The 13,984-nt window shown below is 39.5% G+C and overlaps 2 protein-coding genes across 2 annotated transcripts in view; one reads left to right on the forward strand and one right to left on the reverse strand.

The window, feature by feature from the left end:
- The window catches only part of LOC140914895 (protein FRA10AC1), an 88,738-nt gene extending 82,797 nt beyond the window's left edge, over positions 1-5,941 (forward strand). The window contains exon 14 of the mRNA XM_073353862.1: positions 5,201-5,941. Coding sequence (XP_073209963.1) covers positions 5,201-5,204 — 4 coding nt within the window. The 3' untranslated portion in view covers positions 5,205-5,941. The remainder of the gene's footprint in view (positions 1-5,200) is intronic.
- The window catches only part of PDE6C (phosphodiesterase 6C), a 53,094-nt gene that overhangs the window by 24,530 nt on the left and 14,580 nt on the right, over positions 1-13,984 (reverse strand). The window contains exons 2-11 of the mRNA XM_073353864.1: positions 4,659-4,811; positions 4,475-4,564; positions 4,070-4,210; positions 3,428-3,502; positions 3,272-3,336; positions 3,088-3,154; positions 2,142-2,189; positions 1,738-1,887; positions 547-690; positions 396-464 (exon numbers count right to left, since the gene is read on the reverse strand). Coding sequence (XP_073209965.1) covers positions 396-464; positions 547-690; positions 1,738-1,887; positions 2,142-2,189; positions 3,088-3,154; positions 3,272-3,336; positions 3,428-3,502; positions 4,070-4,210; positions 4,475-4,564; positions 4,659-4,811 — 1,002 coding nt within the window. The remainder of the gene's footprint in view (positions 1-395; positions 465-546; positions 691-1,737; positions 1,888-2,141; positions 2,190-3,087; positions 3,155-3,271; positions 3,337-3,427; positions 3,503-4,069; positions 4,211-4,474; positions 4,565-4,658; positions 4,812-13,984) is intronic.

A 13,984-nucleotide genomic window follows, 5' to 3' on the forward strand; every position in this document is an offset into this window, starting at 1 on the left:
TGCAGCCTAGAATAGAATTTGGTCTATTTTCTTTGAATCAGAATACTATCATAATGATCCTTGGCTAGTTCAGCTCCTCTTGAACAGTACAAAGTCTTTACTTCCTGCATTACCTCTGACAGACTGTCATATGACAATCCAGGGAGGATACTGTTTTAGTGGGTTGGTACCATGGGAAGTGTATAGGTTGAATATCTGTGTATGAGAGAATGTAACATATTGCCAGAAATATTTTTACGAGGCACCTGCACAAGATCCCTGGAGCTGATGACTAAGATAAATATGTTGTATTAAGTAGAAGAAGGTTAAATAACACATTATTAACACAAAGGAGTCCCATCACAGACTGAAGTTAATCGGCCACTGAAATTTAAGAATCAGGTTTCATAACTTACCAAAATCTTGAGGAGGGCTTTCTCATCACAGTCTTCAATACTGGTTACATTTAATTTCTCTTTGTATTTCTAAAATGAAAATAAATGAAAACTTAAGTTTCTGTTCCACAAGATTTCTATTTGAATTCTGGGGTACTAGAAAGACGCTCACCAATATGGACTGAATTTCTTCAGGGGTGGCCTTTGTCTGGTACATGAGCATTTCCTGAGCAATGTCTTTCCTGTTTTCAAGCTTATTCATTTTGTCATAGGTGTCAGTATTTAAAACAGACCATCCAAGGAATTGTGTAAGACTCTGGAACAAAACAGGGGAAAATGGGAAATGATGTAGTGACAATTAATTTGGCTTAATATTAAAGGAAAACTGACACTTTGAACTCCTTAAAATGTCCAGCAGGGTACTTACGTGCCTCCAACCAATACAGCTTCTGAGCTCTAGGCACTGGCTTCCTTCCTTGCCCCGAGAAAGCTCAACCCCCGCTCCACCCCAGGACCCACCCCCGCTCCACCCCTTCCCCAAGCTTCCACCCCTGTCTCTTCCCACCCAGTTCTGCTCCCTCTCTCTAGTGTGCCCAGTCCCCGCTCTTCCACCTCCCCCCCAATGTCTCCTGCAAGGCCGGAACAGCTGATCGCGGCTGGTGTGAGGTGCTGGAAGGGAGGGGGAGGAGGAGGAGTTGATTGGTGGAGGCGCTGGAGGGGAGCTGGCTGCTGGTGGGTGCTAAGCACCCGCTAATTTTATTTTGTGAGTGCTCCAGCCCTGGAGCACCCATAGAGTCGGCGCCCATGCTCTGAGCCCTGCACAAACTTTAATACATGCAGCTTCACAACAACCAAGTAATATAGGAAAGCATTTTTCCCATTTTGCAGACGGGGGTCTGAGGTGCACAGAGGTTAAGTGACTTGCCCAGTATATGGGTGCACAACCACACTGATGTCAACGGGACTTTACACAGGCTTGCTCTCAAGGAGCTCCTTGCAGGATCAGAGCCTTAGGGGTGACATCCAGTGAATCAGATGGTCTGTCATCTCTGCCCTGAAGACTACAAATACTAATTAATGTTAGTTAAAGGATTTTGACCATCCTTAACTAATCTAATATGGGTTTTTTTGTTTATTTGTTAGAATGATTTTTTATGGTATCTGCTGTCTGTTCACTACTGGAAAAAAGTTCACAATCCATCATAACTACAAGTGTGTAAAGAGTTTTAATGGAAATACTTTTACTATTAAGAATAATTGCTACCTAAAATAATCCTTTTAGTAATTTTTAACTGAGTCTTAACTAAAATATCTCTTAACATTAAATGATCATCTACAAAATCTTTTGTCTCATTAAACTTACTTCAGTGATCTGTTCATCAAATTCATCAAAGGGTTTTCCATCTTTTCTGTTGTAAAATGTAGCTACTCCCACAATTTCTTCTTTTTTGTTGACAATAGGCAAAGACAGGACATTTTTGATTACCCAGCCTGTCTCATCCACAGGCCCTTTCTGCAAGCAAGCCAAAAGAAGACGACCTATTGCATATTTCTTTAAAAATAGTCATACAATATTTTGGTATTATAATTGTAAATGTCACAGTTGGTACCCAAAGATCACAAATAAGTACAATAACAAAATTATCAGCCATCTCCACAACTGTGGAATGTATGAATATTTGTGCAATCAACTTTATGACTAAGGGGTAGATGGCATTAGGGTATTTTCCTATAATAATTACAATAAAAGAAATACTGTGTTATTACCTGAAATAAAAAATACTCATCTGCTCGTGCATTCATCATGTTACAAATCTGTGATATAAGGAAACAAAAAAAAATCCCCATTGTTTAGGTGCAGTATATACACTCAGATCCATAGTCTGGCATTTTAAAGAGACATATTCATTTCTAAGAGAAAATTAACTATTATTAAAGTAGAATTAGCTACTCTGGTATATGCCTCTGGGAGTTCTGAAAACACTCTGCCTTGTGTATGGTACTCATAATATATTTTATTAAGCATAATAGTTACTTAACGATATGCAGGAAGAAGGCAAAATTTTATGGCAGGACATTAAAGAAGAATATTATATCCAATTTGAAACTGTATGGGGAGTTTTAGGAAGAAGTAAATAGTTGAGTTGAAACTCAGCTCACTAGGGCTAATGCCTACTGTTAGAAAAAGTGCCACAGAATCAGCAATGACTACAGTACACATGGAGACCTTTAATTTTGTATTTCCACTGAAAGACAATATCTTACACCATGCTGAAGCCTTGGTTCAGATTTGGGGCCAATCCATCTTTCTGCTTATAACCTGTACCAGGACTAAAACTAAACAGAAAATTCTACAAGTTTCTGTTTGCTGAGTTGCTGACAGATCATTCTTTTGCGAGAATGGATTTGTACGCCTGCAATGTGAGTCAGAGACCTAAGCCCTCCTACCCATGAGATGTCCTAAGATCTGTCAGGAAATCCACTGATTCACAGGTCATCTGCATAGAGGGTTTGTCCCTCCAGGCTACTGATTGGCCCCTGTTCTCCATGACAGCTATAATCCTGGAGACAGTGTGATACAATAAATGACTATATGAGAATATTTCCAGTCCTTTAGCCAATATAAGGAAGTTTTGGTGATGGCCTCTGTAGTCTCTGCTTGATCAAAGAACTCTATAGAATGTGTAACTTTCTTTTTTTGCAATTAACTTACAAATCCATTTTCAGCAACATACGTTGGCAACCCACTGACAAGACTCCAGTGATCTGCAGGAGGTGACCTGTAGAGAGACAATGAGATTAAATAAGTCAATGTCACAGATATAAACATGTTGCAGTTCTACCTGAGCAACACCGTTAACTGCTACATAGTTAACAAGCTGATAATGAATACTTACGGAATGACTTTGATTTCTTCTTTTCCAACTAAAATATAATCAATAATCTTATAAAAGATGACTTCCTAAAGAAAAGATGAGAAAAACATGCATTAATCATCCTGTGCAACTAAATTCCAAAATTATGATGTGTAAAAAGGAAGCATTTATACTTACTCTGCCATCAGGTGTTTTTGGTCCTTTATAAGGCTCTACTTCTCCCAGCTTGATTGGCCATTCATCATAGAACTCCTAAAAATAATTACCCACAAATTAACAAAAGAAAGCATTTTTCAGTTACATACCAATAGGTAACATGAAATGCATGGACCATAATTTAAGCTATACTTCTCCATAACCCTACTTGGTCTGGTCACATCTCAAAACAGTATGAAGAAAACATTGTTAAACATACACCAAACAAAAGTTTTAGCAAGTAACTTGCAGGTTAGTGTGAAACTAATGCCAGAAAACTGCATGGCTTTCTCAGCATTTTAGTGGGTGGGAGAAGTAAAAATAAAAATAACCATCTGAGCCTAATCTGCATGCCTTACATATATGGCTGGCTCTATTTTTATATATCTCACATGTAATTTTGGTGATTTATATTAGTTGAATATAGTCCATGCCTCATGTCATTTGGACCAACCAAACCAAACCAAACCAAACCAAACTTAGAAAGTATAGCGGATTAATTCCATGGAGAAAGGCACATTAGACATGACAGACAGATTAGGTAGTTAGAGGGATTAATTTTTTATAATGATCTTGAGTTAAGTGAATTCTACATTTCCAATTAACTGGTAAAATGCTGGTTACCTTCTCTTTGGTCATATCCAGCAGACCAACAGAGTATCTTTCACAGTTCAAATACATTCGAATAGTGTACAGTGCTTTGTGAAACTGTCGCTCAATATCTGTCAGTTCTTCAAATACTTTGTTGGCAGACCACAAAAGCATCTGCTTACAATGAGAGAAAACTGGGTAAATATTCAGGTGGTGAAAAGAGAATGTATTACAGATGAAAAGAAAACATAGCCTCATGCATTTCAGATATTAAAGAATGAATTAATAATGGATGTTGATACCATTCTGTAACATGATAAATATATCCTACCCTTGTTTTTATGTATTGTCTATGGAACAGTGCGAGACCATATCACTAGTAATGATTTCACATAAGAAAAAGCTAATAAAGGTTCTCATTAACAAATCCTTCTTTACCTGACTTCTTCGGGTTTCAATATTGTAGAGATATGTGATATGGTATTGTTTTATGGCAACAGAAACAAAATTGAGGTATTTCTTAAAGACCTATAAATGACAGAGAACAAAAATAAGACAAAATATCAAACCATATTTATTGTTAAAAGAACAATAGTGTTCCTGTTTTAATGTCTACAGTTACCTCTTCATCCTCTTTAGAGAATTCGGGGGCATTTATTTTGTTAAGTGCCATTACAACAGCAAGCACCTCCTTGCCCTGCATAATAGGGGTTGCCAGCATGCTGTTAGTTGTGTAACCAGTTTGCTTGTCCACAAAGTCAGAAAAATGGTTATTCTGAAAAAACAAACAAAAAACAAACCACATTTAGTTATGATGAAGACCATTTATTATTTGTTACTTATTTACACGGTGCCATATATGTGAATGGAGTTTCACACTACAGAGAGAGATGGATTCCCAGCCCAAAAGAGCACACTGATCAGAGGCCCCAATCCTGCAAACATTTAGGTGTGTGCTTCACTTTAACATTAAGCACGTGAGTACGTGTTGGTACTGAGCTCACACAGGTTATCCTTAAAACAATGACAAACAGGAGGAGGAAGGACAAAGGAGAGAATAATATGACTATGTGGTTATTTGGGAGACTAATGCCTATGACTTGAAAATAATTGTTTATATTTATGTATGTATTACTAATACTTATTATTTAATCATTCCTGTAGATAAAATGCTTGATATTACCTCCTCATACGATTGTGAAGCTGACATAAAAACATAAGGCCACGTTCTCAGGCCTGCTCCATTCTAAATGATCAAACTCTCACAAGTGTACTGCTGCGGATGCTTCTGGCAGGGAAGAGTTCCCAGCAGGTATAGACCTAGCAGAGATAGCTGCTACACTTCCCTCCTGGCCATCCCCCACTCCCTGCACAGAAGGCATGCTTGGGCTAGGAGGACATGACAGAGGGAATGACCAGAGTGTGAAGGACAATTCCCAACTTTGTATCTGATCCCTTGGGGCCATGGTCACGCAGTTAAACAAGAAACCAGAGCCCTCTCTCTGACAGCCCACTCCTGAAACTGGATGCAGCAAAGAATCTGTGATCTTTGAAAACAAGATTTGATGTCATCAATGTGCTTTAGTAAAATGCTGTTATTGTTAGGGAATAAGTTGCTGTTCTGTGCAGCTGTTTTGTATTTATATTTTGAAGTAAACTTAAAGATCCATTTGCAATGCTTGTAACAAGTAGTAATATTTAAAATCATTATATTATCAAGGACACCTGATAAAACACAAACTCTGGAGATATTTGGTTTCACAATTTGCTTGAGAACCCCAGGATGATGGAAAATGGAAGCTGTACCCTTCCCATGCAACCAGCTGTTAAGGGTAGCTCCGCCATTAGACTAGCCAGTCAGTCTGCTCATTGGGGCTGCATGACTTCAGTCAAATGGTGAATGCTGTTGGCCAGTGGACATCACTCTCCAAGCTTCATCAAGCTGACTGCAACTAGGAAGACTGCAGCACTTGATGGAAAGTATCTCTTCATGCCTGGATGATGCTCCTTTGTGGTATATTAAAGATGAGATTGTGACCATTTGAATTTTCAGCTAAAATACATGGCTGTTATACTTGAAGAAGCATCGCAAATTATCCTATTTCTTTTATGAAATGATTAGCTTTTGTTTAACACAGAGGGTGAAATAAAAGCCAGCACAAAAGGCTTGTGCCTTAAGACCTATTTTGAGGGAGTAAATGAGACTTAAGTGGTCCATAGGCTTTGTGCTGATTTTCTGCACAGGGATGAATTTTACCCCAAAAGAAAAGTTCATTGAGCTTTTAGAGAACAATACAGAAGTCTAACTAGCTAAGATGCTGGCACATTCACAGTAGCAGCTTTTAAATTGCTTCTCTGCACAACTGCCTAACTTTTGACTAAGGGGCCATACTGCAAACACGTATGCACAAGAGCAGTCCCATTGACTGCATGTGTGCTCCTTTGCAGGATCAGACCCCAATTAATTAGATACAACAATAAACCAGAACATTTGCTGCAACAAAGTCTCAACTTTTCTTTCTTCCAAGCGATGCCTAGTCAACAGCCAGATTTTAGGATTGTAGACTAACCCTTTACCCATTGGATTAAAATTATGCAATGTGCATATCTAATACCCCTCTCCTGTAAACAATAACTTCCCTAAATTTACACACAAACAAATATAGACAGTTTTTAAAAAAATGTCACTAGCAGTTTTCTGTTTGATAACCCTCTCAGTTAAGTATTGCTTGTCATTAAGTCTCTAACCTTCGTATAAATCATAACATAGCACCTGGAATAGGTTGCAGAGCCTCTTGTTTATTAATGGAAACATTGTCTACTAATGTTATTAGCATTCATAACCCAAGGTGTTTCAGTGGACCAAGTACCTTTTTAATTACCTTCGTCTGTAACATGTCACTTTACTACACTGATTTGCTTGCTGCTTCTGTGTCATCTCTAACATCTCTTGTTTTGCAGGCACTACATAAGCAGAGTTTACTGTTTTGTTTTTACATTTTTCTGTTTATCTGTCTTTTCTTGTAATTCCTTTGCTGTATGGAGAATTTCCAGGGAAGGTGAGCAGTGAAAGAAAGCACTTGAGGGCCTATTGGCAGAGAGTGCACGGGTCATAGACCAACCGTCTATCCTGATCCAAACATAGTCATCAAAATAGCTTCTGCTAAGAGCTTTCAGTATTAGATGAATTCTTTTTTACCCCATGGTAAAAATGCTACTTGGTATCTTTTCAATAATAATCTGATTAGAAAATAAACTAATGAAGGAAATCCATACAAGCATTAAAGCTCTCTTAATTTTCATTATAGGTAGAAGTGGTAGCACCATCCATTATTAAGGTCTCCCAACACTTCCCATTATAAGACCCTGTTTTCAGTTGCTTGTAACTTTGCCAAACATTAACCATTTGTTTGCTTCAGACTGAAAAATGTTTAGAAAATTTCAGCCAAAATGGTCCAGCCATTTCTGAGAATAAAGTTAGGGAAATATATGTTGTTTTGCTCATGTTAAAAAATTCTTAAGGCCTTTTCTTTGAAATGCCTTGGCATTCCTATGCTTTGGAACAGGGACTTGAAATTTGGTAGTGGAGGTGGGGGAGCCTTTGTGGCAGGGATGAGCCTCTCAATGTCTCTGTGAAATTCTTTCTAAATTTGGCCATGTTAAAAGCTTTTGAAAAATCAAAAGTTTGCACATACTGACTAGAGACTTGCTAGAGCTTCACACCTAAAATCACTGAAGATTCCATCTTCACTGAGCATGCTCACAAAGTCACACCTCCTAGAGCTGACCAGATCGTGCATGCACCACCCCCACAGAGCAACTGAGCGTGCTTCAGCCCAGAGCTCTGAGGTTTCAGAAGGACTTTCCTTGTAATTGCTGCTGCAGGCTGGGGTGGGGCCATGCCCCAGAACTGAGAACCTGGAGCCTGTCTTGTGCTCTCAATGACCCACCTGCTGGCACGTAGGCAGAGTAGAAGAGGAAACCACCTGATTCAAATGGAGAAGGAACAAGAACCAGATGGGCAGGGAGGGGAGAGAATGGAATAAATTGGGACAAGGAGTCTGATGAGACTTGGACAGGAGAGGGGAGAGACACTTTGACTGGGAGCTGGGACTGCCTGGGAGCTGTGGGAGGAGGCTGGGACTTGTTGGACAAGAAGACTGGTCCTGTAGGGCCTTTGGAGGGGGAGATTGGAATTAGGAGCTGGTGAGCAAAATGGGATGGGAAATGGGAGTCAGTTGGCTGAGCGGAGTGGGGAACACTGAGATTGGACATGGAGCTGGGGGTAAGAGGGAAACTGCTTCTTGCTGGACAAGGGGGCTGAGTCTAGGAAACACTGGAGGAAAAACAGTAGGGAGGGAATAAGAGATAGACCTGATGAGCTGGAGTGTGGGGGGCAGAGAAGGGAAGTACTGAGGCTGGCTGGGCAAAGTGATTGGGAGAAGGAGCTGGGTATGGAATTGCTGGGAGACACTGAGATTGGATGAGGAGCCTGGAGGGGTTAGATGGGACTGAGAGCAAGAGAAGGGGCTGAGGGGAGAGATGTATCAAATGAGGAGCTAGGCAGCATGAACTGGGACTGCCTGAGCATGGAGACTGGGGACAAGAAGCTGGGACAGAAGTGGGGAACTGGGGCAGGCTGAGCAAGGAGACTGGGAGTCATGGGGGAAATTGAAGTTCGGAGAGTGATCCCAGAGCAGAAGACGAGGACTGGTTGGACAAGAAGACTGGGATTGTGTTGAGAAGCTGGAGGAGTGGAGGCTGGGCCTGAGAAGGAAAGGAAAATGAGACTGGGACAAGGAGCCAGGAGTAGGAAAGAGACAGGACTGGGACAGAGACAGGTTGAAGGGAATGGGACAGAAGAGGTCAAGCTTGGGGAAACCCAGCAGAACAGTCTGTACCCACTAGTGCACATACTTTCCTCCAGAACCTGGAATGGAACCCAAGACTTCTGAGTCTCACCTTTCCTCTGCTATCAGCAAAATCTGAAACTCACTGGCAAAGTATGCACCTTATCCTCTTCTAGTTGACAATCTCCGATGCTATCAGTCATTCAATTAGCTCAAGTGGCAGGGGACTGTGGTGTGGACCTAAAGGTTCCAACCTGGCTGATGAACTTTTGCATGTTAATATGATGCCACACAGTGGAATTTCTGTTTTTCTGTTTGCTTTTTTTCAAAACTGAGATGACTACACATACACACAAACTTTAAGTTAAAAGAAGATTATTAAGATTGCAAAATCAGGCTCCTAAAAGTTAGGAAATGACAGAATAAAGTTACCATTGTAACATTAATTCAGTTCCCTTATGCATATGCATTATGATCACAAACTTTTTTGTTCCCCAGGACCTAGGATGATCTGCTCTGGGGATTAATCAAGATTGTGCAATGAAGGAGAATGTTGTCTGTAGGACTCCTGCCTCTTTTGTTACAGAAGTTGGGAGTTGTATACTATTTTGTAGCACTGAGGAAGGTGGATCTAGGCCTGCCCATAACTAAAGGCCCATCCCCCTCAATTAAGGGGGAGAAACCACTAAGCTCAGGCCACAATTGATTTCTGGGGACAACAAATGAAAAAAACAGGAGTGGGAGTGAGATCAAAGGTAAAAAATCATGGATCCAGAGTAGAACACCAAGTAAAGAACCCCTGACAGTGTCCCCTGCTCCTCAAGGGTGTCCAAGGAGTCAGTGGCCACTGTCCAGAGATGTGACTGAACAACAGACTGTCTGGAAGATGTGTACTATTTGAAAGTCCTGGAAATCAGCAGGTCTAGGCCTGCACAAAACTAAAGTCCTTTACCCTCAATAGAGGGAGCTCCAGTTCAGAAGTTCAGACTCCAGTTGATTGTGGGGGACAACAAAGGAGAAAATAGGAATGGAAATGAGATCAAAGGATGAAAATCAAGGAACCGGGAGGGGACAACAAGCACAGAATCCCAGTCAGCACACACTGCTCCTCAAAGGTGTCTAGGGAGTCTGTCAAAATTTGATTCTATCCCTGCCTTTGCCACACAGTTCCTGTGTGATGCTAGATCAGAGACTTAAACCAAACTTTTCACAGGTGCTCAGTAATTACGTGTTCCACATTTTCTGGGTGGCCAAGGTGAGATCCTTGGGCCTGATTTGCAGAAGTACTGAGCACACACAGCTGCAACTGAATTTAATGGGAGCTGTGCTCGAATATATAGGGTGACCAGATAGCAAATGTGAAAAATTGGGATGGGATTGGGGGTAATAGGTGCCTATGTAAGAAAAAGCCCTAAATATCAGGACTGTCCGTATTAAAATTGGGACATCTGGTCACCCTACGAATATATAAAGTGCTATATAATGCTAACTAGACTGAAAAATCAGGTCCCAAGCATCTCAAACTAGACACCCCAAATTAGTGGTTTCTTATGACCTTAATCTCTCTATTTTCTTGTCTATAAAATGGAGATAATGCCACCCTCACAGGGGTGTTGTGACAATAAATGAAATAATGTTAATGAAGCACTCAGATACTATATTAATGAGCACCATAGAAAACCCATGTGGAACCGGATAGCTGTATCTTCAGAGAAGGGTTTAAATAGTGTGCAGTAAATAAGGCCTATGGCCGCACATTGAGCAATGACTGTAAAACGAAATAATGAATAACTGTTCATTAACTGAGCACCATCCAGCCTGTCAACTGAATGAGGCAGGGAATCTGTGGAAAAATAGGTTTCAGAGTAACAGCCGTGTTAGTCTGTATTCGCAAAAAGAAAAGGAGGACTTGTGGCACCTTAGAGACTAACCAATTTATTAGAGCATAAGCCTTCTGAGGAAGTGAGCTGTAGCTCACGAAAGCTTATGCTCTAATAAATTGGTTAGTCTCTAAGGTGCCACAAGTCCTCCTTTTCTTTTTGTGGAAAAATAGTATTTGAGTGTGTAATTAAAGACTGTATTAGAGTTGTCGATTAATCACAGTTAACTCATGCAATTAACTCAAAAAAATTAATCACGATTAGCAAAATAAATCATGATTAATCACAGTTTAAATCACACTGTAAAACAATAGAATACCAATTTAAATTTATTAAATATTTTTGGATCTTTTTCTACATTTTCAAATACACTGATTTCAGTTTCAACCCAGATTATAAAGTGTAGACTGCTCACTTTATATTATTATTTTTATTACAAATATTTGTACTGTAAAATGATAAACAAAAGAAACAGTATTTTTCAGTTCACCTCTTACAAGTACTGTAGTGCAGTCTCTTTATCGTGAAAGTGCAACTTACAAATGTAGATTTTTTTTGTTACAAAACTGCACTAAAACACAAAATAAGGCAAAATTTTAGAGCCTACAAGTCCACTCAGTCCTACTTCTTGTTGAGCCAATCGCTAAGACAAACAAGTTTGTTTACATTTACGGGAGATAATACTGCCCTCTTCTTATTTACAGTGTCACCAGAAATTGAGAACAGGCGTTTGCATGGGACTTTTGTAGCCGGCATTGCAAGGTATTTACATGCCAGATATGCTAAACATTCGTATGCCTCTTCATGCTTCAGCCACCATTCCAGGGGACATGCTTCCATACAGATGATGCTCGTTAATAAAATTAGTGACTGAACTCCTTGGGGGAGAATTGTATGTCTTTGGCTCTATTTTACCTGCATTCTGCCATATATTTCATGTTATAGGAGTCTCAAATGATGACCCAGCACATGTTCATTTTAAGAACACTTTCACTGCAGATTTGACAAAATGCAAAGAAGGTACCAATGTGAGATTTCTTAAGATAGCTACAGCACTCAACCCAAGGTTTAAGAATCTGAAGTGCCTTCCAAAACTACAGAACCTGAACCACCAAAAAATAAAATTAACCTTCTGCTGGTGGCATCTGACTCAGATGATGAAAATGAACATGCATCAGTCCACACTGCTTTGCATCATTATCGAGCAGAATCCGTCATCAGCATGGACACATGTCCTCTGGAATGTTGGTTGAAGCGTGAAGGGACATATGAATCTTTAGTGCATCTGGCATGTAAATATCTTGCGATGCCAGCTAAACAGTGCCATGAGAACACCTGTGCTCATTTCAGGTGACATTGTGAACAAAAAGTGGGAAGCATTATCTCCTACAAATGTAAACAAACTTGTTTGTCTGAATGATTGGCTGAACAAGAAATAGAAATGAGTGGACTTGTAGGCTCTAAAGTTTTACATTGTTTTATTTTTTTTACATAATTTTACGTTTGTAAGTTCAACTTTCATGACAAAGAGATTGCACTACAGTACTTGTATTAGGTGAATTGAAAAATACTATTTCTTTTGTTTTTTACAGTGCAAATATTTGTAATAAAAAATAAATATAAAGTGAGCCCTGTACACTTTGTATTCTGTGTTGTAAGTGAAATCAATATATTTGAAAATGTAGAAAACATCCAAAAATATTTAAATAAATGGTATTCTATTATTGTTAGTGTGATAAATCGTGATTAATTTTTTTAATTGCTTGACAGCCCTAGATTGTATCTTAATGCACTGGCAAAAGGAGGCCAAAAATGAAAGAAAATAGTACTGTTTGCAGAGTACAAAGTACCACACGGCTTTTAAGATTTGCCATTAGAAGCTTCAAAGGGGTATTCAATTGTTTTTCTGCTATTGAGTATCCTCAAGAGGAATTTTAAGATCTTGAGTTCCAGGTAGAGGACTTATAAGTGTCTCTCAGTGAAGAGGTGGCATGGCAGAGATGGAAATGTATTTGGATTGGGCCACCACCTCTGTGTTCCTCTAATCTTTGCTTTCCCACTTGAGGAGTTTTGCCTTTAATAATTGTTGTTAGCCAATGTCTAACTTGTAGGCCAATATAGAAATGCTGAATTGTTCAGAAGTCTTTAGTGTTGTTCCCTGGAAAAGGTCTCCTTTAGTATTAGTCTTTTGACATCCCATCTTTTAAAATTTGCATCTTTCTGTCCTAGAGGAATATCTGCTAGCCCACAAATCTGGGTAGTCTTCATATCTGGGAATGGAATGAGGATTTTTTCACGAAACCAAGGTACTTTATGCTTTCTACCATATTTGCAGAGTGGTCTCTTGTATAGAATGTTTGAGCTCCTGAGGAAATAAAATATCTTCACCATAAATCAAGTTGGAAAGAATAAAAGGAGAGTAATATACAGTTTTGGTGCTTTGATATATGGGGCTATTGTTTTGAGTTTCTGTAAAATATACTCAGTTCCAAATTCATCACATTACAGCTGCCCTGTTACAAAGTTTCCAGTCAAAGAGATCAGTGTCTCCTTCCTTTTTCTTTTGACCCTCAGCAAGCTGATTCTTGGTAACTTTCTATTACATTAAAATTGCTGTTATTTTGTCTAATTCTTTGTTTATCTGAAGTAAGTAGCAGTACTGGGAGGACTTGTAGGAAATGCAGTGTTCGAGGAACGATCTTAATTTTTATCAAGATGAGTCACCCCAAACATGGATAATAGTAAGTTTTGGCATCTTTGAATGTCTTGACATAAGATACATAAAAGAGAGTGGAGATTTAGCATTAGTAGTTTAGGTAATGGAATGGAGAACCAGGACCACTGGGTCAGATTCTGCTCTTTGTTACACCGGTAAGAATCACAAAACAGGATAAGCTCATGGAGTCACCCTGGATTTACTCTGTGTAACTGAAATCAGAATCTGACTCAGTTATCCTGAGTCATAGAGTCATAGAAATGTAGGATTGGAGAGGTCATCCAGTCCAGGACTCCAGCCCCCTGCACTGAGGCAGGACCAAGTAGACCTAGCCTAGACCATCCCTGACAGGTTTTTGTCCAACAGGTTCTTAAAAACCTCTAACGATGGGTATTCCACAACCTCCCTTGGAAGCCTATTGCAGATCTTTACTACCCTTATAGCTAGAAAGATTTTCCTAATAGCTAACCTAAATCTCCCTTGCTGCAGACTAAGTCCTTCT

Source organism: Lepidochelys kempii, chromosome 7, assembly GCF_965140265.1.
Source record: "Lepidochelys kempii isolate rLepKem1 chromosome 7, rLepKem1.hap2, whole genome shotgun sequence".
NCBI classification, from domain to species: domain Eukaryota; kingdom Metazoa; phylum Chordata; order Testudines; family Cheloniidae; genus Lepidochelys; species Lepidochelys kempii.